This window comes from Oryx dammah, unplaced genomic scaffold, assembly GCF_014754425.2.
Source record: "Oryx dammah isolate SB20612 unplaced genomic scaffold, SCBI_Odam_1.1 HiC_scaffold_23, whole genome shotgun sequence".
In the NCBI taxonomy this organism is placed as follows: Eukaryota; Metazoa; Chordata; class Mammalia; order Artiodactyla; family Bovidae; genus Oryx; species Oryx dammah.
Window position 1 is genome coordinate 110,033,599 of NW_024070207.1, and position 20,488 is coordinate 110,054,086.

Below are 20,488 nucleotides of genomic sequence, written 5' to 3' on the forward strand. Positions count from 1 at the left end.
GATGTTAAAATCTCCCACAATTATTGTGTTACTATCAATTTTTCTCTTTATAATTGTTAGTATTTGCCTTATATATTGAAGTACTCCTATGTTGAGTGCCTATATATTTACAATTTTTATATCTTCTTTTTCGATCAATCCTTTGATGAATATCTAGTGTCTTTCTTTGTCTCTTGTAACAGTCTTTAGTTTATTTTGTTTGATATGAGTATTGCTACTCCAGCTTTATTTTTATTTCCATTTTTATGGATTACCTTTTTCCCATCCCCTCACTTTCAGTCAGTATATGTCCCTTGATCTGAAGTGGATCTGTTGTAGACAGATATGTAAGTCTTGGTTTTTTATCCATTCAGCCAGTCTGTCTTTTGGTTGGAGCATTTAATCCATTTACATTTAAGATACTGGCCTTCCCAAGTGGTGGTGGTGGTTTAGTTGCTAAGTGGTGTCTGACTCTTGCGACCCCATGGACTATAGCCTGCCAGACTCCTTGGTCCATGGGATTCTCCAGGAAAGAATACTTGAGTGGGTTGCCATTTCCTTCTCCAGGGGATCTTCCTGACCCAGGAATCAAACCTGGGTCTCCTGCATTGTAAATAGATTCTTTACTGACTGAGCTATGAGGGAAGCCCAAGTGGTGCTAATGGTAAATAACCTGCCTGCCAATGCAGGAGACCTAAGAGATGCAGGTTCGATCCTTGGGTTGGGGAGATCCCCTGGAGGAGGGCATGGCAACCCACTCCAGTGTTCCTGCCTGGAGAATCCCCATGGACAGAGGAGCTTGGTGGGCTCAGTCCATAGGGTCACAAAGAGTTGGACACAATTGAAGCAACTTAGCATGCACCCAAGTGCATGTTCTTACTGCCATTTTGTTAATTACTTTGGATTTGTTTTTGTAGGTCTTTTTTCTTCCCTTCCTCTTTTGTTCCCTTCTCTTTTGATTTGATGACTAACTTAAGTGTTGTGTTTGGATTCCTTTTTCTTCTTTGTGTGTGTATCTATTGTTGATTTTCAGTATGCCGTTGCCATGAGGTTTTGATATAGCAGTCTATGTATAAACAAATTATTTTAAGTTGCTGGTCTTTTAATTTCAAATGCATTTCCAATATCCTGCATTTGTGCTCTCCTAGTCTCACAACTGGAGCTTCCCTGGTGGCTCAGACAGTAAAGAATCTGCCTGGAATGCAGGAGACCTGAGTTCAGTTCCTGGAGAAGGGAATGACTACCCACTCCAGTATTCTTGCCTGAAGAATTCCATAGACAGAGGAGCATGGTGGGCTATGGCTATAGTCCATGGGATCACAAAGAGTCGGACACCACTGAGCGACTAACATTTTCACTTTTCACTTCTCACATTTGCTGCATTTTAAAAAAATGTATTTATGTATGCTGGGTCTTCATTGCTGTGCATGGGCTTTCTCTAGTTGCAGCAAGTGGTGGCAACTCTCTGCAGTGGCTTCTCTTTTTGCAGAGCATGGACTCTAGGGCATGTGCTCAGTAACTGACCCACGGGTTTCCTTGCCCCATGGTAAAGTGGAATCTTCCTGGTCCAGGGATCAAACCCATGTCCCCTTTACTGGCAGGAGGATTCCTAACCACTGGACCACCAGGGAAATCCCATAATTGCTGGTTTTGATAGCATATTTGTGTGAGCGTGATTTGTTTTCTTTAATGTATATTTACCTTTACTGGTGAGCTTTTCCATTTATAATGTTCTTGTTTCTAGTTGTGGCCTTTTCTTTTCTGCTTAGAGAAGTTCTTTTCTTGTTTGCTTATTTCCCTTTTTATTTATTTTTTGCTGTGCGGGGTCTTCATTGCTGTGTGGGCTTTTCTCTAGTTGCAGCAAGTGGGGGCTACTCTCTAGTTGTATTGCATGGGCTCCTCATTGTGGTGGCTTCTCTTGTTGGGGAGCATGGACTGTAGGGCATGCGACTGTAAAGCCAGTAGTTGCTGCATGTGGGCTCAGTAGTTGTGGCTCCTGGGCTCTAGAGCACAGGCTCAGTAGTTATGACACATGGGCTTAGTTGTTCCACGGCATGTGGGATCTTCCCAGATCAGGGCTCAAACCCATGTCTCCTGCACTGGCAGGTGGATTCTTTACCCCTGAACCATGAGGGAAGCCTATCCTTAAGCTTTTTTTTTTTTTTTTTTGCAAAGCTGGTCTGATGGTGCTGAATTAGCTTTTGCTTGCCTGTAAAGCTTTTCGATTTATTTATTTTTGGCTACACTGGATCTTTGTTGCTTCATGAGGGCTTTCTCTAGTTGTAGAGAGCAGGGCTACTCTGTTGTGGTGCATGAGCTTCTCATTGCAGTGGCTTCTCTGGTTGCAGAGCATGGACTAGGGAGTGCAGGCTTCAGTAGTTGTAGCACACGGGTTTAATTGCCCTGAAGCATGTGGAAACCTCCTGGATCAGTGATCAAGCCCATGTCCTCTGCACTGGCAGATAGATTCTTAACCACTGGACCACCAGGGAAGTCCATCTGTAAAGCTTTTTGTTTCTATATCAAATCTGAATGAGAGCCTTGTCACTTAGAGTATTCTTGATGATAGATTCCTTTTCATCACTTTCAATATATTGGCCCACTCCCTTCTGGCCTGCAGAGTTTCTGCTGAGGAATCAGCTGATAACCTTATGGGAGTTCCCCTTTATGTTATTTGCTACTTTTCCCCACTTCACTCACTTCTTGCTTGCATCGTTTCGGTGGAGATGTCCAATGTGATTTTTACCTTTGCTCCTCTATAGGTAAGGTGTTTTGTTTTTGTTTTTTGGCCATGTGCCATATGGAATCATAGTTTCCTGACCAGGGATTGAACAACTGACATGATATTGTAGATGAATATTTTTGTGGATGAATATATTACTGCTTGAATGAGACAAGGTTTAACGTTGATTTTATTCCTCTTTTTTTTATTATAGGTGTAAGAGTTACAATATTTTGTTCAGAAAGATATTTATGGAAATGGAGGTTTAATATAGTAATGCCACTCAATCTTTGAATGCTTATTTGCCAGATATCACAAAAATAATTTACTACTGTCATCAAAATAATTTGAATGGCCTGTCAAGTGATAATTTGTTAAAATGTTTCAAATTTGTTGTTAGGCAGTGGATTATAAATGATGTAACCTACAAAAAGATTTGTTTCCAAGTTATTAGAATAATTTGCTTTGTCCCTTTTGAGGAAGTATAACACAAAGGCTATATCAAGACTAATCAATGACTCAATTATAACGCTTACTCTTTTACTTGAAAGCAACCTATTCAACCAGAAATACTCAAGAAGGGTTGGGGAAATAGAAATATTGGTAATTTAATTACACCAGTGCCAATCCAGTAAGTTTTTATAAAATGTATTTATCATTTGCTTAAAACTTAAAAAACACACCTTGGGGCTGCAGTTTTAGCAAATTTAGCAAATTTGCAGAAAACACCATCTAACCTAATTGGCAAAACCAATCCTCATTGTTATACCTACTAAAACCTTAGAAATGCAGAAAAAGTCTTTTCAATTTGAATGTAGTAATATATTTCGAGAAGCCTTAGGAAAACCACTGAGAAATGTTATAGAATCTATTGTATAAAAAAGAATCAGTCAAGATTAAAATAATGTAAATCTAATATAACAAGTTACAAAGAAGATACAAAGTTACAAAAATAATATAATATCCTTAATGTATAGTAATACAATATAATTTATATGCAAAATTATGATATTTATAAGAAGAGGAGTATGCTTTTTTTTAAGGCATGTTATTCCTTCCCTGGGTTGGGAAGATCCCCTGGAGAAGGGACAGGCTACCCACTGCAGTATTCTGGCCTGGAGAATTCCATGGACTGTATAGTCCAGGGGTCACAAAGAGTCGAACATGACTGAGCGACTTTCAGTTTCATTCTTTCACTAAATATTGGTATATGGGTGTATCAAGCTCTGGTGTTTAGCTTTAGGGAATAATTAAGTAAAATCTATAAAAATCAGAAATAACTTACCTTTTTAAGATATCTTGGTTATACTTTTCCTATGTACTTGAGGATAGAGAAAGACATATACTGCCAAACAGTAATTTGGCATAGATATTTTATTTTTTGTTATGAAGAGCTAGGAAATAAAACACATTTAGAATATGAAATGGGAGAAAGATTCATTGTAAATGCAATAAATATGATGTAAGTTGATATAATAGATATTTGTCTTCCTTTAAAAATAGTATGTTTGAAACCTTGGGAGAAAGCATGTGAATATTTTATCCACATGTTCATTTCAATGTACTTTGAAGCATTTGATAATTCCAGGAAAATATTCCAGTTGTATTTCTAAGCAGCAGCAGTATCAGCTTATACAGCTTTGAGTTATTGAAGTGATTCTGAAGTGAGTAGCAGAAAAAATGCTTACTCATTAACTACAAGAGAAAAGGCACTTCTAGGATTCAATATAAGCATTGAGAATAGCTGGAAAAAATGCTTACCCTTAACTATGTGAAAAAGCAATCTTCAGCATTCAGTATTCTTACCAGTGCTCCTTTGCTTTGAATTCATGGGCCTTATCCCTTAAGATCTTTGCATCCTTTGATAATAGTTGGGAGAAGGAAGAGGCAAAGTTGTTAGGTAAAGTTACATCATTCCTCGGTCTACCATAGTTAGTTTCTAACATTCAGTTTCACCTATAACAGAAACATGTGCAAGAAAAAGACAGGAAGCTTTTATAGGTTCATGGTGCTTTGAGTAGTCACTAAATGAGCTTTCGGTTTGTTTTGGCCTCAGGATTTAATTCCCTGCCATGCAGTGTAATAAGGTTTAAATGATTGCTTTCTTTTGTAGAGTAGAGTAAGGTTGGTTCTGGATACAGGGCTTTCTTCAGCCCGTTAATTTTAGGAAAGGCTACTCTTAGAGAAGTTGTGGATCTGGAAATCAGTTCTCCTCAAACTACCACTGCTTGGATACCTCTTGAAAAGCCTTTGTGTATCTCTAGGGGCCTGGCGTGCTGCGATTCATGGGGTCGTAAAGAGATGGACACGACTGAGCAACTGAACAGAACTGAACTGAGGGGTATGTGTCGGAGAAGGCAATGGCACCCCACTCCAGTACTCTTGCCTGGAAAATCCCATGGAAGGAGGAGCCTGATGGGCTTCAGTCCATGGGGTCGCTAAGAGTCGGACACGACTGAGTGACTTCACTCTCACTTTCATGCATTGGAGAAGGAAATAGCAACCCTCTCCAGTGTTCTTGCCTGGAGAATCCCAGGGACGGGGGAGCCTGGTGGGCTGCCATCTATGGGGTAGCACAGAGCCGGACACGACTGAAGCGACTTAGCAGCAGCAGCAGGGGTATGTGTACCCTAGTTTGAAGAGTATCTTAAACTATCTATCTTGAGTTTGACAAAACAACTTAATGGCAGAAAATTCTATAGGGAGGAAAGTTAGGGAGTCCCTTAAAATAGACATTCTGGGGACTTCCCTGGTGGTCCGGTGGCTAAGACTTGCACTGTCAATGCAGGGGGCCTGGGTTCAGTCCCTGGAACTAGATCCCACATGCTGCAACTAAGACCTGGTATGGCCAAATAAATAAAAATATTAAAAAATAAAATGGTTGGTTGAAAGGCAAACTCTTAACATTATGTATGTAGTTACCAAAGAAAATGGTGACAGTGAATTGAAAGAACCTACTATATTAATTGTGGACCCCCTTACATATGCAGGCAGGGTTGCTGTAGGAATTCCCTTGGGTAGAGCATGGGCTTTGCTCATGAAACCACTCTGATTGGGGCAAGTACACAAACACAAACAGGTGAAATACTTAGCATTTGGAGGAAATATTAACTATTGATTCAAAGACTAGATAGAAACTGTGATAATTGGTGGTACTACATTCTACTTCCCAACCTTAGGCAGTAACAGATACCACAGACTGCCATGATTTTTGCACTATAATACCTGTGTTTTTAATTTTTAAGTACAGAGTCAGTTATAATTTGAAATTTTTTTATGCACGTTTTCCCTGTGGGCATTATTTTAGTGAATTGAAACTATCCAGTTATAAAACGTTTTCCCCTTCTGTTTTAATGTAAAATCTCACACCATTTAAAAACCAGGATAAGAAATTAAAATTATTTTTTTGAGATTAAAAATTATATCAGAGAATTTTTCTCCTGGAAAAATTTTTGTAAGGATATGAGTCACCACATACTGACTTCTGCCTCCCAGGAGAGGGATAAAAAGCTAACAATAATAGAAATACTATACCCACTAGATATAACTATTACTCTATAAATGTAGGCGTATGCTCTATTGTATCTTGATTGAAATTAAATATTCCTCTAAGACTCCATTTTGCCTGACTGGTGGGAGACTCAGTCTTGGTCCTTGTTGGGATCTCTTCATTGCCCTAGAGTCAAACAAGATTGCAAGATGTTGACAGAAACAGGAGAGGAGCTTCCAGTCTCCAGCCCAGACCGTTTTGCATTGTTCTCATCATCTGAACCCACAAAATTGCTTGCAAGGAGCAAATCCACTGTGCCTGTGGAAGGTGAGGCCCTGGCAATCTGTGCCCAGGTGAACCCCAGTGTCCTCATCACTCCTGGGGCTCTGCTGCTGGTGGGACCCTCTGACCTTGGACCTCTTCCTCTTTTGGAGGAATCTTCTATGTGTCTTCTTACAGAATTCCTCCCAAAGAGCTCTGGCTTTGGGAAAACAGCAGTCAGAAAGACAGGCTGTCCACCAGCAGCTTGAATCTCATAGTTACTGTAGGGGAGTTTGTACTGAGAAGCTGGGCACGTGCGTGGAGTGGGGGCAGGGAAAAGGCAGAGCCGAAAACACAAACAAATAGATGTCACCACAAATGGCTCTGGATCACTGCTACTGTGAAAAAATGGCAAACATTACTGAGCATGCCTCTCTGCTCACACAGATGATCAAATTTAATTCTCCAAACTTTGCCATGTGTTAAAGACAGACAACTGAGGCTTAGAGAGTTTGATTTTTATAATTTTTATTTATTATTATTTTAAACATTCATTATTTGGCTGCACTGGGTCTTTGTTGCAGCATGCAGGATCTTTAGTTGAGGCATGTGAACTCTTAGTTGCTTCATGTGGGATTGTTAGTTGCAGCATGTGGGATCTAGTTCTCTGACCAGGGATCAGACCACTGGCCCCCTTCATCAGGAGTGCGGAGTCCTAGCCACTGGACTACCAGGCAAGTCTGAGGTTTAGACAGTTTGAGTAACTTACCCAGTAATAAGTAGCTGAGCTAGGATCCTAACCCAAGTTGGTTGGGCTCAAAAATTCATTCCTTATGTTATATTTTCTCTCCTGCAGGGTATTAGCAATATTTTATTCTGAGCACAGTGGGCTGCTGGTATAGGTTAGCTCCAGTAGGAGCTCCCAGACAGCTCAGTGAATTCACCCCCGGAACGCCACTGCTCAGAGTTCTCCATCTGGTCGTCAGGCTGCATTTGCCAAGACTCGAGAACAACAGTGCCGCTTTGGGCGTAATTAATGTTTAGACAATAACTGGTCAGCGTTTTCAGCTGCTTCTTGAGGTCACTCCTGGGATATGAAAATAGGACCCCGTGTTGGCATAAACAGGTTGTTTGTTTTCTTTGTGCTCTGTCAAGAGGCCATTATCTCAGTTGTCTCAAAGTGACACTGAATTGGTCAGGTGCAGGGTCAAAAGGAATGGGAGGATATGGTTTGGCTTTGTTTTCTATTGTTTAAAATAGAAAATTGATGGATCTGAAATCCATTCTTGCTTAATACAATTCTTGAGGCAGTCTTTTAATAAACTCCTTTAGTCTTTTAAAAAGTAAAATCTTTTAAGAACATTTCAAAAGCCATAGATCAATTTTTAAATTGTACAGCTTGATCCATAAATAATTCCTATTTATGAAGTCAAACCCCAATGCATGTGGTGAATGAATACATGACATGGTCATTATGGCCCTGCTACACACCCCACTCCCCAAGCTGGGTGGGATGGGTGATTCAGAGATAAGCTGGGCTGTTTACTCCAAATGTTCATAATATGCTTCAGGGCCTTTCAAATGTTGTCTGCCTTGGAATCATCCCTGAAGCTTGTTAAAAATAGTGCTGCCCCTACCCCACTCCAGATCCACTGTCTTAGTTCATTTGAGCTGCTATGACAAGATACCACAGACCAGGTAGCTCAAAACAACAGAAATTCATTTCTCATCATTCTGAAGGCTGAAGAGTATAAAGTCCAGGCATTGACATGGTCTTCGGGCAAGGATCCTCTTCCTGATTCAGAGCTGGATCGTTCTCAGTGTTTTCTTACATGGTGGAAGCGCTAGGGAGCTCTCTGGGGCCTCGTTTATAAGGCACTAATGCCATTCATGACCTGAGCACCTCCCAAAGGCCTTCCTCCTTAATATCATCATCTTTGGGAGTTAAGATTTCAACATATGAGTTTTGGGGAGACACATTCAGACCATAGCACCCACTGAATCTAAACCTTGAGGAGTGGAGCTTGGGCATCTTTAAAAAGCTCCTTAGGTGATTCTAATACTTAGGTTTTTGAGCCTGCCACGTGTTGCTAGTAATGTAAGACACTACAATGTTTCCTACGTTGTATTGTGAATATGTCTATTCATCATCACAGGAAGTATGTATAGGAGATATATAGACATACACATGTGTCTTGAGAGGCATACTAGTCTCTTATGTGCGTGAATGTTGGAACGTACCTGCAGGTAAACATACATCTATTATTTTAAATCCTAGTAAACATTTATCGAGCATCTATACATATCAGGCACTATTAATTCATTCAACAAATAGTTGAGTCTCCTATGGGGCTTCAGAAAAGGAAACAGACAAAAATCCCTGTCTTCAAGGAGCTAATATTTTAGTAGAGAAATACCAACAATAAATGAATAAGGCAATCATATAATGATGAGTGCCATAGCAAGAAGTAAGGTGGGGAGGTATGATGCCTGCCAGTGGTGGGGGCAGATCCCAAGATAGAATACAGTGGCTGGGGGAGCCTTGAGGGAGGAGAGGGAGTGAGCCCTATGACAATTTGGGGCACAGTTGGTCCAGGTTTGGGGAACAGGAAGTGCAGAGCCCTGATCTGAGTATGAGTGCTCCTGGTGGCTTCAGGAAGTAGCCAAGGAGGCCAGGGGCTGGGACACAATAGGAGATGCAGTCAGAGAGGCAAGGAATGGCCGGAGGGGACTGTGGATCTGGTAGGGGCCTGTAGGCTGCCAGAGGAGTTTGGTTTTGACTCTGAGGCAGATGGGAAGGGTTCGACTACTGAGGGTGATGTCATCTGATAGGTCTTTAATGGTGAATGGGCCGGGCAGGGAGCGGCAAAATTGGTGAGGAGAGCGTGGCTTCGGTGTGCTGTGAGGGAGCCAGCAGTTTTGCTGATGGTTTGGACACAGAGCGTGTGAGGGCTGCAGCAGGAGCGTTTCCAAGGATGCTGAGTGCAACTGTTGGCTGTACTTACTCTGTGGCCAGATTTGTTCCTGGATGTGGGTCATGACCTGGTTCCAAGAAAATGACTGTATTTTTGTTTTCTAAAGCATCTTGTACACTTAAAATTTGTAAGGTTATTGCATGTACATTAGGCCTTAAAGAAAACAACCTCATCTTCAGGAGCAGTCAGGTTAGTTTGACTGGCTGCAGTAAGATGCTGATGGGGATGTTGATGAACTGGGCCTTTAGCCAAAATGCCATTTCTTCCTGACATGTAGAAAAGCTGCTTTGACCAACAAAAATATATTCTGGATATGATAATGAAGAGTATTTATTGTTCACTTTATTTCAAAGCACTTATTTTTTTAAAGGACTTTTTGATGTGGACCATTTTTTAAAAGTATTGAATTTGTTACAATATTGCTTCTATTTTATGTCTTGGTATTTTGGCTCCAAGACACGGGATCTTCACTCCCTGACCTGGGATCAAACCTGTACCCCCTGCATTGGAAGGTTTAATCTTAACCACTGGGCCACCAGGGAAGTCCCTATTTCAAAGCACTTATATGTAAATCCTCAAAAAATCGTTTCTAAAGCTGATGGTGGAGGATAGTATCATGCCCATTTGAGGATTCAGGAGCTTGAGATCTAGTAAAGATGCGATATGGGAAGGGTGAATTCGGCTTGACCATATCTTCTATTTTGTGACTTTCTCCTCTTGATTGTGTAGTGACTGGACCGCAATCCATGGAACAGAAGCGTGTGTGTGTGTGTGTGTGTGCGCGTACATGTGCATGTATGTGAATCACACTTGGGTTATTAAGCACAATGATATAGTTAAGGAATTAGAACTCATTGCTCCAATGTTCAATAATTCAGGCCTCTTGGTCTCCTTGCTGTCTTTTCTCTGTTCATTTGGTCATTTTATTTCTGAATAGCAATTTTCACTGAAGGGTGGGATAAGGAAATAAAAAGATATAAAAGTCACATTCAGGGGTGTGGAGAATAATTTTAATAAAAGCCACAGTGGAGAATGCATTTGTAATTAGCACTAAAATAAAATTCTCCATTGCCAATGAATTTTAGCTTGCCTCACTGATCCTTTGTTCCCATTAAAGAAACAAAAAGAAACAAACAAAAATGAAGAGTTTGATTATGCCACACACCTAGGGAGGCTGAGTTCTTTGTCTAGCTGAGGAGTTAGTCTGTACTGGGATGGCTGTGGGCAGGGCCTGGGCCAGCAAACAGCATTTAATGCATTTACCTGCTTCAGTTTGCAGTGACGACCTCACTCACAAATTCAAGGGTTTCACTGTGATGAATGAAGCAGAGAGATACGAAGCTCTGAGACACTGTCGCTATGTGGATGAAGTCATTAGAGATGCTCCGTGGACACTCACCCCAGAGTTTCTGGAAAAACACAAGGTACTTGTTCCTCCACATTCTGTAAGTAACAGGATTACAGAGTCGTCCGTTTCAGCCCTTATACCCAGAAAAATCCAAGGAGTCGTCCAGCTTAGGAAAGCGGCAACTCCAGGCGCTGTCACATGGTGTCACTTGACGCAGCGCCTGTCCTGTGCTCATGCCTGCAGACCGATAGCCACCTGCTTCCTCACTGTGGGCTCTGGGGCTAGACCACTCGGGTCCACGTGTGGCTTCTATCCCTTCGTAACTGTGGGACCTTGAGCAAGACATTGAACTCACCTAAACTGTAAACTGCTGTTTTGAGGATCTAATGAGATCATGTTGTGAAACCCTTGGCACACTGGCTGGCCCAAAGCAAGAGGTCCAAAAACATCATCACCATTATCACCATTGTTATTGATGCTTATAGATTCATAGGCATCATTTTTCATGGAACAAATGACCACACATCTTATCCAGAGGGGCAGGGGTCAGGCTCTAAGGAAAAAATTTTCTATCTCTGATTTTGTGACCCTGAGACTCCTACTGATAGATTTTTATTAGTTGAAAACATGAGAAATCCTTTTGATCTGCATGAAATTATGTGCTTTGTATCTCCCTACAAGCCCCACATTAGGAGCTATTCTTTCCTTTTATAAGCAGTACAAAAAAATAAGATTAAGCTGTTCTAAGAGTTTTCTTTTCTATTTTTAAATTCACGATGCAGCAGAGAATAGAGAATGCTGATAAATGTGCATGGGTAATAGCTGAGGAGACAATTTCCCAGCAAGAATAAAAAGAAAAAGGAAAAACTACAATATGATTTACTTCCAGCAATCACGAACACATTTTTACTAAGCATCTATTGTATCTTCAACTTGTATGAAGCATTACGGGGCTGCTTGTGATGGCTGCCGTTTATCAAGTGCTTGCCACGGACCCAGCCCAGTGCTAAGGGCTTTGCTCTTACAGGAATCACATTCAATCTCATGGCCACCCTGAGACATTGTTGTTGTTGTCATCCACTGGAGAGGGAAGGACAACTAAGTTTGAGTACTAAGAACAGAATTAATGGCAGTAACATTTGTTGAGTACTTGCTGTGTACCAGTTATTCTTTTTAGCACTTTTACATAATTGTAATATTTAATCCAGTGATTCTCAAGTGGGGGCAACTTTGCCCCCAAGGGATATTTGACGATGGAAGCAACTAAAGGGGTGCTACTGGCATCCAGTGGGTAAAGCCAAGGGTGCTGCTAAGCCTCCTGCAATGTGCAAGATAGACTCTCCCCCTCCAGGAAAGAATTAGCTAGCTCGGCATGTCACTACTACCAAGGCTGAAAAATTCTGATTTAATCCTTACCACTTCCCCAATGGCTCAGTGGTAAAGAATCTCTCTGCAATGCAGGAGACACAGATGCACATGTTCGATCCCTGGGTCGGCAAGATCCCCTGGAGAAGGAAATGGCAACCCACTCCAGTATTCTTGCCTGGGAAATTCCATGGACAGACGAGCCTGGTGGGCTACAGTCCATAGGGGTGCAAATAGTCTGACACAACTGAGCACACAAACCACTAAATTATGAGTTATACAGCTAGTTAGTGATGAAGCAGGAATCCATACCCAGGTGAATTAAACTGCCGCTTTACCTCTCAAGCTGGAGTGAAGCCTTTTAATAAAGGGCTTTGAAGTATAGGCAAGGAGTTCTTTTGTTGTTTGTTTGGTTTTTGGCCATGTCACATGGTATGTGGGATCTTAGTTCCCCAACCAGGGATTGAACCAGTGTCCCTTGCATTGAAAACCTGGGGTATTAACCACTGGACTGCCAGGGAATTCCTCAGGCAAGCAGTTTTTACCTGATGTAGGAGGAAACAAGGAACTAGTGAAGATAAGCAGGTATGAGGATGACAAAAAGAGAACTCTGTTGAAGGAGGTCCCCCCACCATGTGACAGAGGGCTGGCTGGAGAGGAAAGAGCCTGCGGTGAGGAAGGCCAGATACAAGCTGGTATTAATAATCCAGGTTACGGGGCCCTGGACTTGGCATAAGCAATGGAGAAGAAGAGAGAGGTATATGCACTCATGTGAGTACACACACACATACACACCCCAGCAGAACTTGTGACTTCTGTGCTATTGATGGTGAAGGAAGTAGAGAAAAAAAGGCTGATTCTAGGGTGTTTGGAGCCTAAGTAAATGAGAAAAGGGAGGCGCCATTGGAAGGGACGCCAGTTTTAAGGATGAGTGAAGATTCCAGACAGGTTTTTAAAGTGACAGCAAGGGTGGCAAAAGAGAAAAGGATGATTTGGGGGAAATTGGGCAAGTTTTGTCATTTCAGCAGCTGCATGACCCAACTGAATTAGTAATACTTGCCCTACCTGCCTCACAAGGTGGTTGTATGAATCAAATGAGAAGAGACATGAATTCATTTCTACAATATAAAATATATCTTAAGTGGGGGACTTCCCTGGCAGTCCAGTGGTTAGAACTCTGGCTTCCACTGCAGGGGGCATGGGTTCAATCCCTGGCTGGGGAAGTAGGATCCCATGTGCTGTGTGGCTCAGTCAAAAAATTAAAAAAATATATTACTTAAGTGTGAGGGAGGGCCTATTGCCATCAGTGAGATAGAAATGAAGATTTTGGGTCCTCACAGTAGAGGTGATTAAAATCTGAAGGATGAATGAAATCTCTGAAGGAGAGATTTTAGAGGCAGACAAAACAACCTACGGGTTAGAGGTAAGAGAAGAAAGAGGGACCAGCAAAGGAGAGAAACCAATCTAGGTCCCATCAGTGCAGGCAGATTTACTGTCTGAGCCACCAGGGAAGCCCAAGAATACTGGAGTGGGTAGCCTATTCCTTCTCCAGGGGATCTTCCCAACCCAGGGATCTAACCCAGGTCTCCCACACTGCAGGCAGATTCTTTACTGTCTGAGCCACCAGGGGAGTCCAAGAATACTGGAGTGGGCAGCCTATCCTTTCTCCAGGGGATCTTCCTGACCCAGGAATCGAACTGGGGTCTCCTGCATTGTAGGCCAATTCTTTACCAGCTGAGCTACCAGGGAAGCCCTCATGCAAACAAAGACAGTTGGAAATACCTTCCAGCCCAGGATTCAAGTCTACCTTCAGTTCAGTTCAGTCGCTCAGTCGTGTCCGACTCTACGACCCCATGAACTGCAGCATGCCAGGCCTCCCTGTCCATCACCAACTCTCAGAGTTTACCTAAACTCATGTCCATTGAGTCTATGATGCCGTCTAACCATCTCGTCCTCTGTCGTCCCCTTCTCCTCCTGCCTTCCATCTTTCCCAACATCAGGGTCTTTTCAAATGAGTCAGCTCTTCACATCAGGTGGCCAAAATATTGGAGTTTCAACTTCAACATCAGTCCTTCCAATGAACACCAGGACTGATCTCCTTTAGGATGGACTGGTTGGATCTCCTTGCAGTCCAAGGGACTCTCAAGAGTCTTCTCCAACATCACAGGTCAAAAGCATCAATTCTTTGGCACTCAGCTTTCTGTATAGTCCAACTCTCACACCCATACATGACTACTGGAAAAACCATAGCCTTGACTAGATGGCCTTTGTTGGCAAAGTAATGTCTCTGCTTTTTAATATGCTATCTAGGTTGGTCATAACTTTCCTTCCAAGGAATAAGTCTTTTAATTTCATGGCTACAATCACCATCTGCAGTGATTTTGGAGCCCCCCAAAATAAAGTCAGCCACTGTTTCCACTGTTTACCCATCTATTTCCCATGAAGTGATGGGACCCAACTTGCTTATTTAGACTGCTTTATCATAGCTGTTTTGTTTTTAAAAATATGTATTTTCATATCACAGACATGTACCCCCATCCCTGTGGTGATGTCACTCTTTTCTCTCTCTGACAGATTGACTTTGTGGCTCACGATGACATTCCGTACTCTTCTGCTGGCTCTGATGATATTTACAAGCATATAAAGGAAGCAGGTGAGGGGTCCTCCTGTGTCCACCTGTCCCCTGCGGCATGACACTGAGGTTTAGTAAGAGATGCCAGCCCTGGGTCTGCAGCACATGCTTACAAGGCATGGACTTTCAGATGTCTCCCAGAGAGCCTCTGCAAGCCTCTGTTGACATGTGCTAAGGCTCAGCTGTGGCACAGACACCAGTTAGGTGTTTATGTAGAAATTAACCTGAGCACCAAAATACTCGACTTCCGGTTTGAGGCTCAATTTTAGAGGACGTAAAATCACAGAACTCTTATTTTTCTTTATTGAAGAATACTTGATTTACAGTGTTGTGTTAGTTTCTGGTGTACAGCAAAGCGACTCAGCTATACATATATATGTATTCTTTTTCATGATAGATTACTACAAGATATTGAATATAGTTCCTGTGCTATGCAGTAGGACCTTGCTGTTTATCTATTTTATATATAGTAGTGTGTATCTGCTAGGGCTTCCCAGGTGGTGCAAGTGGTAAAGAATCCACCTGCCAATGCAGGAGACACAAGAGACATGGGTTCAGTCCCCGGGTCGGGAAGATCCCCTGGAGAAGGACATGGCAACCTACTCCAGTATTCTTGCCGGGAGAATCCCATGAACAGAGAGAGGAACCTGGTGGGCTAAAGTCCACGGGGTTGCAAAGAGTCAGATACAACGGAGCAACGGAGCACACACACACTGTGTATCTATTAATCCCAGTCTCCTAATTTATCCCCCTCCCCCAACCCTGTTGTTTGAAGGGCAATCATTTTCCTCATTAACAGTGAAATTACTCTCTGCTCCCAAGAAAGTTCCTTCCAGAAGAGGACAGATAACGGGATAATTAATGATCTGGACTCCCTGTCTCCCTAGTCCAGTCCTACCATATGTCATCCTGTCACATGATAATATTCTCAGGCACCATATACAGAGGCAAAAAAAGTAGATACATTTATTTGTGGCATCAGGTAAACTGCTTTCCTCCTGAAGCGGCTAATTCATGTCTTGGAAGGCAGACAAGGTGCCTGAGCTTTGGCAGTTGTCCCATTTGTGCCTAGGCATTTCTCTTCTGGTCAGAGACTCTGGTTGGTCCCAGGGACTTCCTGGGGGCTGGGAAGAGGGGAGTTTCCCTCCCCGTGGGCTCCCTAGAATTACTCCTTGTCAAGTGCTCTCCATGCGCCGGTGCTGCTCAGACTCCAGGCAAATGGCTGCTGGGGCATCAGAGCAGACCTGTGGTTTAGACCCTCGGCGGGGTCCTCAGTGCTCCCTGGTACCGTTTGCCTTCTCCTTGTCCCTTCCTGCCCTGATTTGCCCATACCTCCTTGTGCCCTTGCCTCTTCCCTGCGTCCTGAGAAGAGGGGTGTGTTTTCTGCCCCAGGCTGGCCTCTTTACCCTCCCTTCTCTGGAGCATGTTCGCCTTCATTCTTCCCTCCTTTGTGATCCAGGGCGCTCACTCTCCGGTAGTTTCTCATCAGCTTACGAACACACGGAAGTCCGCAGAGACTAACCCTGGTCCTTCCTCCCGCCCTCCTCCTGCCTCTCCCTCCACTCACATCCTTGCTCAGTCCTCCTCTTAGTGGCAACTGTCGTTCCTCAGCCACGGGCTCTGACTTTTGTCCCATCCTGGCTCAGTTCTCAGATGGCCTTTGGGCCACCCAGTCCAGTGGTCTCAGCTCAGTCCCTCCAGGCATAATGACCCTGCTGACCGTGTTCTTTTCCTAGACACTCTTGTCTTTGCTTCCATTTCCGGGACACTTCTGGGACCTTCTAAATTTCCCATTGCTCTCTGACCACTGCCGGGTTTTGTTGCTGGGTTCTCTCCCTATCTCACCAGCCTTGCTCTGTGCTCAGCCTTCCACACACCCTACACTCCAGGCACACGGAGTCTGTCTTTGTATCTTTGTACTTTGTACATGGAGTCCACTTTGTCCCTTTGCTCCAGTTGTCCTCTGAGCTTGGAATGCCCTTCCTCTGAGCTTCTTGGTCAGGGCCCCCTGAGGAGCCAGCCTGGACATGCCGTCTCTCCCTGGGGCATGATTCAACATACCCTGCGCCCCCCTCAGATGCAGATACTCATTGCACAGGGACCTCCTTTTCAGCTCCCTTCTCTTGGCAGCCTGATTGTGTGTGTGTCCCTAGCTAGAGTGAGGTGCCGCAGGCTATGGCCACATCTCATCCATCTTTGCACCCCCACCACAGTCCCTGGTACATCTGTGGTGCTCCTTGAGTGCTGGTGGAACAAGAGAATGCTTTTATAGAGTACTATGGGGAGGCAGCCTAAGATGGAAGACTTTGTCTGCAGGGGCTCTTCCCAACACACAGGGAATGGAACCATTTACCTAGATAACATTACCTAGATAATTGCACAACACACTTCTGTCTTGTGGAATTAATTGTTCATATCATTTAGATGTAAGGGTGATATTCTGGCCTGAATGATACTGTCCTTCGTATCCAGTTTGTTGGCTTTCTATTGGTATTTTGACCTCTGAGTCCCTCACACACCTCTTTATTGAAGGAGATGCTCATGATATGCTAAATTACTCCAAACCATCTTCTCCTTACAGCCCAACAAAATCTAAGTGAAAGATGGAAGGAATCACTCTTTGACTTGTTTCAAAAATGACTAAGATCCAAGGACTTCCCTGGTGATCCAGGGGTTAGGACTGTGTGCTTCCACAGCAGGGGACCTGGGTTCAATCCCTGGTCGGTGAACTAAGATCCTACATGCCATGGGGCACGGCCAAAAAACAAAAACCCAAATGACTATAATCTGAATGAAAGAGCTTTGAAATTATATCTAAAATTTGCATTTTTCTCGCTGTACTTTATAACAGGCAAGAACTCAAAAATTCTAAGTGCTCTTTTGGCAAATGGATAATGGAAAATAGTCTCGGCTATCCCCAGTGCTGGTCATTTTCCCGAGCTGAGGTTTCCCATCAGTGTCACCGGATTTCAAATCAAACCAGGAATCAAAATAGTCATTGCTGGGATTTTTAAAATACTCAGCCTGCCCAGATTATATCCATTTGCATTATATAAAAAGACAGCTGGGGCAAAGGTAATTACTTCTATCTTCTTAGAGGGTCAGGTGGTTTTCCTGACTCTAAATGTGGAGCTGTCCATGGTGGAGGGGGTGGTACAGTACATTACCTTGATTCCTTAGCTTCTCCACCCATCTCCCTCCATCAGACCACCTTTCATAAGCCTATTGCGGCCTGAGAACCTTGTTTGAGGAAGGCATGGGCTGGAACTGGTATTGTAGCTAAAGGTAGGTGCAGAAGTAGTGGGTCAGCCAAAAAGTTTGTTCATGTTTTTCTGTACAATGTAACAGAGAAACTCCAACGAACTTTTTGACCAACCCAATAGATTTTTAATGGCTTATTTTAATTTCTGCTATTTTACTCTCTACCATTGGGGAAGGGAATGGCAACCCACTGCAGTATTCTTGCCTGGAGAGTCCCATGGACAGAGGAGCCTGGCGGACTATAGTCCATGGAGTCACAAAGAGCTGGACATGACTAAGTGACTAACATATACAACACACACTGTCTACCATGAGTAAGTGAGTGAAAGTCACTCAGTCGTGTCCAACTCTTTGCAGCCCCATGGACTATACAGTCCATGGATCTCTCTAGGCCAGAATACTGGAGTGGGTAGCCTTTCCCTTCTCCAGGGGATCTTCCCAACCCAGGGATCAAACCCAGGTCTCCCACACTGCAGGCAGATTCTTTACCAGCTGAGCCACAAGGGAAGCCCAAGAACACTGGAGTTGGTAGCCTATCCCTTCTCCAGGGGATCTTCCTGACCCAGGAATCAACCCGGGGTCTCCTGCATTGCAGGTGGATTCTTCACCAGCTGAGCTAACAGGGAGGTCCCTGGTGGTGTGCTTAAGTGACTGGCAGTGAATGCTGCTTGTCGACAGGGAGCTCAGTTGGGGTTGGCACTGGAACACCTCCAGGTGGCCTTGCCATGTGTGGGCTCCTCACAGTATGGTGGCTGGGCTCCCAGAATGCATCCTAAAGGACCCATCTGGAGAGCGAACACCTTCAGTGGAAGATGCAAATCTTCTTCTGACCTAACCTTTGAAGTCACTCAGCATCACTTATGCCACATTCCGTTTGTTATAAGAAAGTCACAAAGGCCAGCTCAGATGCCCAGGGTTAGGGGCCGTGCCCACCTTTAATCTGCCACAATTCCCATCTCCAAATTGAATAGTCAGGTGATATTTTACTTGCTCTGGGAGCACAGGCATAAGACTTAGGTGTGACTTTTCATATGCACAAGGGCCCTTTCTTGCAATCCATTGATCTCCTCTGCTGATTCCTCACCAAGGGAGAGGCACAGTAGAAATCTGCTTGGGGTCTGGGTAGAGAAGACGTGGGAGAAAGGCGCTCAGAAATGACATCAGCATCCATGTTGGGCTTTTATCCTTTCATCGAGGTTCCTTCTGAAAGTTTAAAATCACTTTATATGAAGCCAAGAGATATGGAGGGTGGGAACTAAACCTTACAGCCCTCTGCTCTGCTTGTCAGAACTGCATGTCAAAATTCTGCAGCAGAGCCAGATGAAAAGATGAAGTTTAAATGAAGTAGACTGTAAGGTCCTCATTCCTCATCATCTTCTAATATTGCCTACTACTGTTGAAAGTTTTCTTCATTAACATGTGCTTTGCTGCTTCTTAAAATAGCTCCATAACCAAATGCCGTAATTCTGAAAAGCGTGATAAAAAAAGGTTCTCTGATCATGCTCATTCCTGAATATTTTTAGCAGAGCAATAATTAGGATTTGGAGGAAGCCGGGTGCCTCATTATGTCAGCAGAGGGCTTGGCTTCTTTCAGAGACCTACCTCCTAATCGGCCAAAGCAAATCTCTCCCCAACCCCAGTTTCCAGTTACTCAGCCCCGGAGACCTCATCCTGTGTCTTCAGAGAAAGGGTGAGCCCATGTCACCAGTGTCTGAGTGACTTCCTAAAGTACATGTGTGACTAGACACTCCTCTTAACATTTCAACAGGCAGGGCTCATGAGTGAGATGCCTGCCTCCTGTAAGATGGGACGTACTCCTCACTAGAAAAGCTCCTAGCTGCTCTCACTGAAGTGCGGATGTGGTCTCAGGGTCCCTGGCTTGGGGCCCCTCGCCCATCAGAGTCCCCTGCACAATTGCATCAGTTGGGTGCTATTAATATCCATGTGTTTAGATGTTTCTGTCCTCTGCCTTCTACTTAGATTTCTGTTTTGAGCCCACTGCCTTAGAGCGTGCTAAAAGAAGTTTCTGGCCTCAGGGGCCACAGAGTATATTTGTGGCAGAGTGAGGGGAGGGTGCAGCGCTGGCAGGACACTGAAGTCCAGTGTGGCGAGGCCAAGGCTGGGCCAGCCCATTGCTCAGCTCCCTAGGAAACAAGGAGAACAATGCCCACTGCCACTGCGTGGCACAGAGACCTTGGCTTAGGGAGTGAAGGGGGAAAGAGGGTCTGAGAGGAGACTGGAGAGAAGCACAGGGAAGAGGGAAGGCAAGCTGCTGCGGAGTCAAGGATTCGAATCTAAATACAAAAGACAGTGTTTGAATCTAAATACAAAGCCAATGAGGATGTTGAGCAGGATTTTGAAAGACTGTTCTGCAGCTCTGGCTGTGGGAGAGTGGATTTGAGGGGATAGAAAAGTGATATCCATGGAGACTGGTTTTGAGGCTCTTGCTGTAATC

General features: G+C 43.7%; 1 protein-coding gene and 1 long non-coding RNA gene across 3 annotated transcripts in view; one reads left to right on the top strand and one right to left on the bottom strand.

The window, feature by feature from the left end:
- Nucleotides 1-20,488, top strand: part of PCYT1B (phosphate cytidylyltransferase 1B, choline) — a 142,893-nt gene that overhangs the window by 95,562 nt on the left and 26,843 nt on the right. For both annotated transcript variants that reach the window (XM_040266634.1, XM_040266632.1), the window contains exons 4-5: nucleotides 10,700-10,851; nucleotides 14,715-14,793. In XM_040266634.1, coding sequence (XP_040122568.1) covers nucleotides 10,700-10,851; nucleotides 14,715-14,793 — 231 coding nt within the window. The remainder of the gene's footprint in view (nucleotides 1-10,699; nucleotides 10,852-14,714; nucleotides 14,794-20,488) is intronic.
- Nucleotides 1,670-17,408, bottom strand: LOC120882617. Its single transcript, XR_005725522.1, has 3 exons — nucleotides 17,398-17,408; nucleotides 9,596-9,600; nucleotides 1,670-1,760 (listed from the first exon to the last, which is right to left on the bottom strand). It is a non-coding gene; the product is annotated as an uncharacterized LOC120882617 (long non-coding RNA).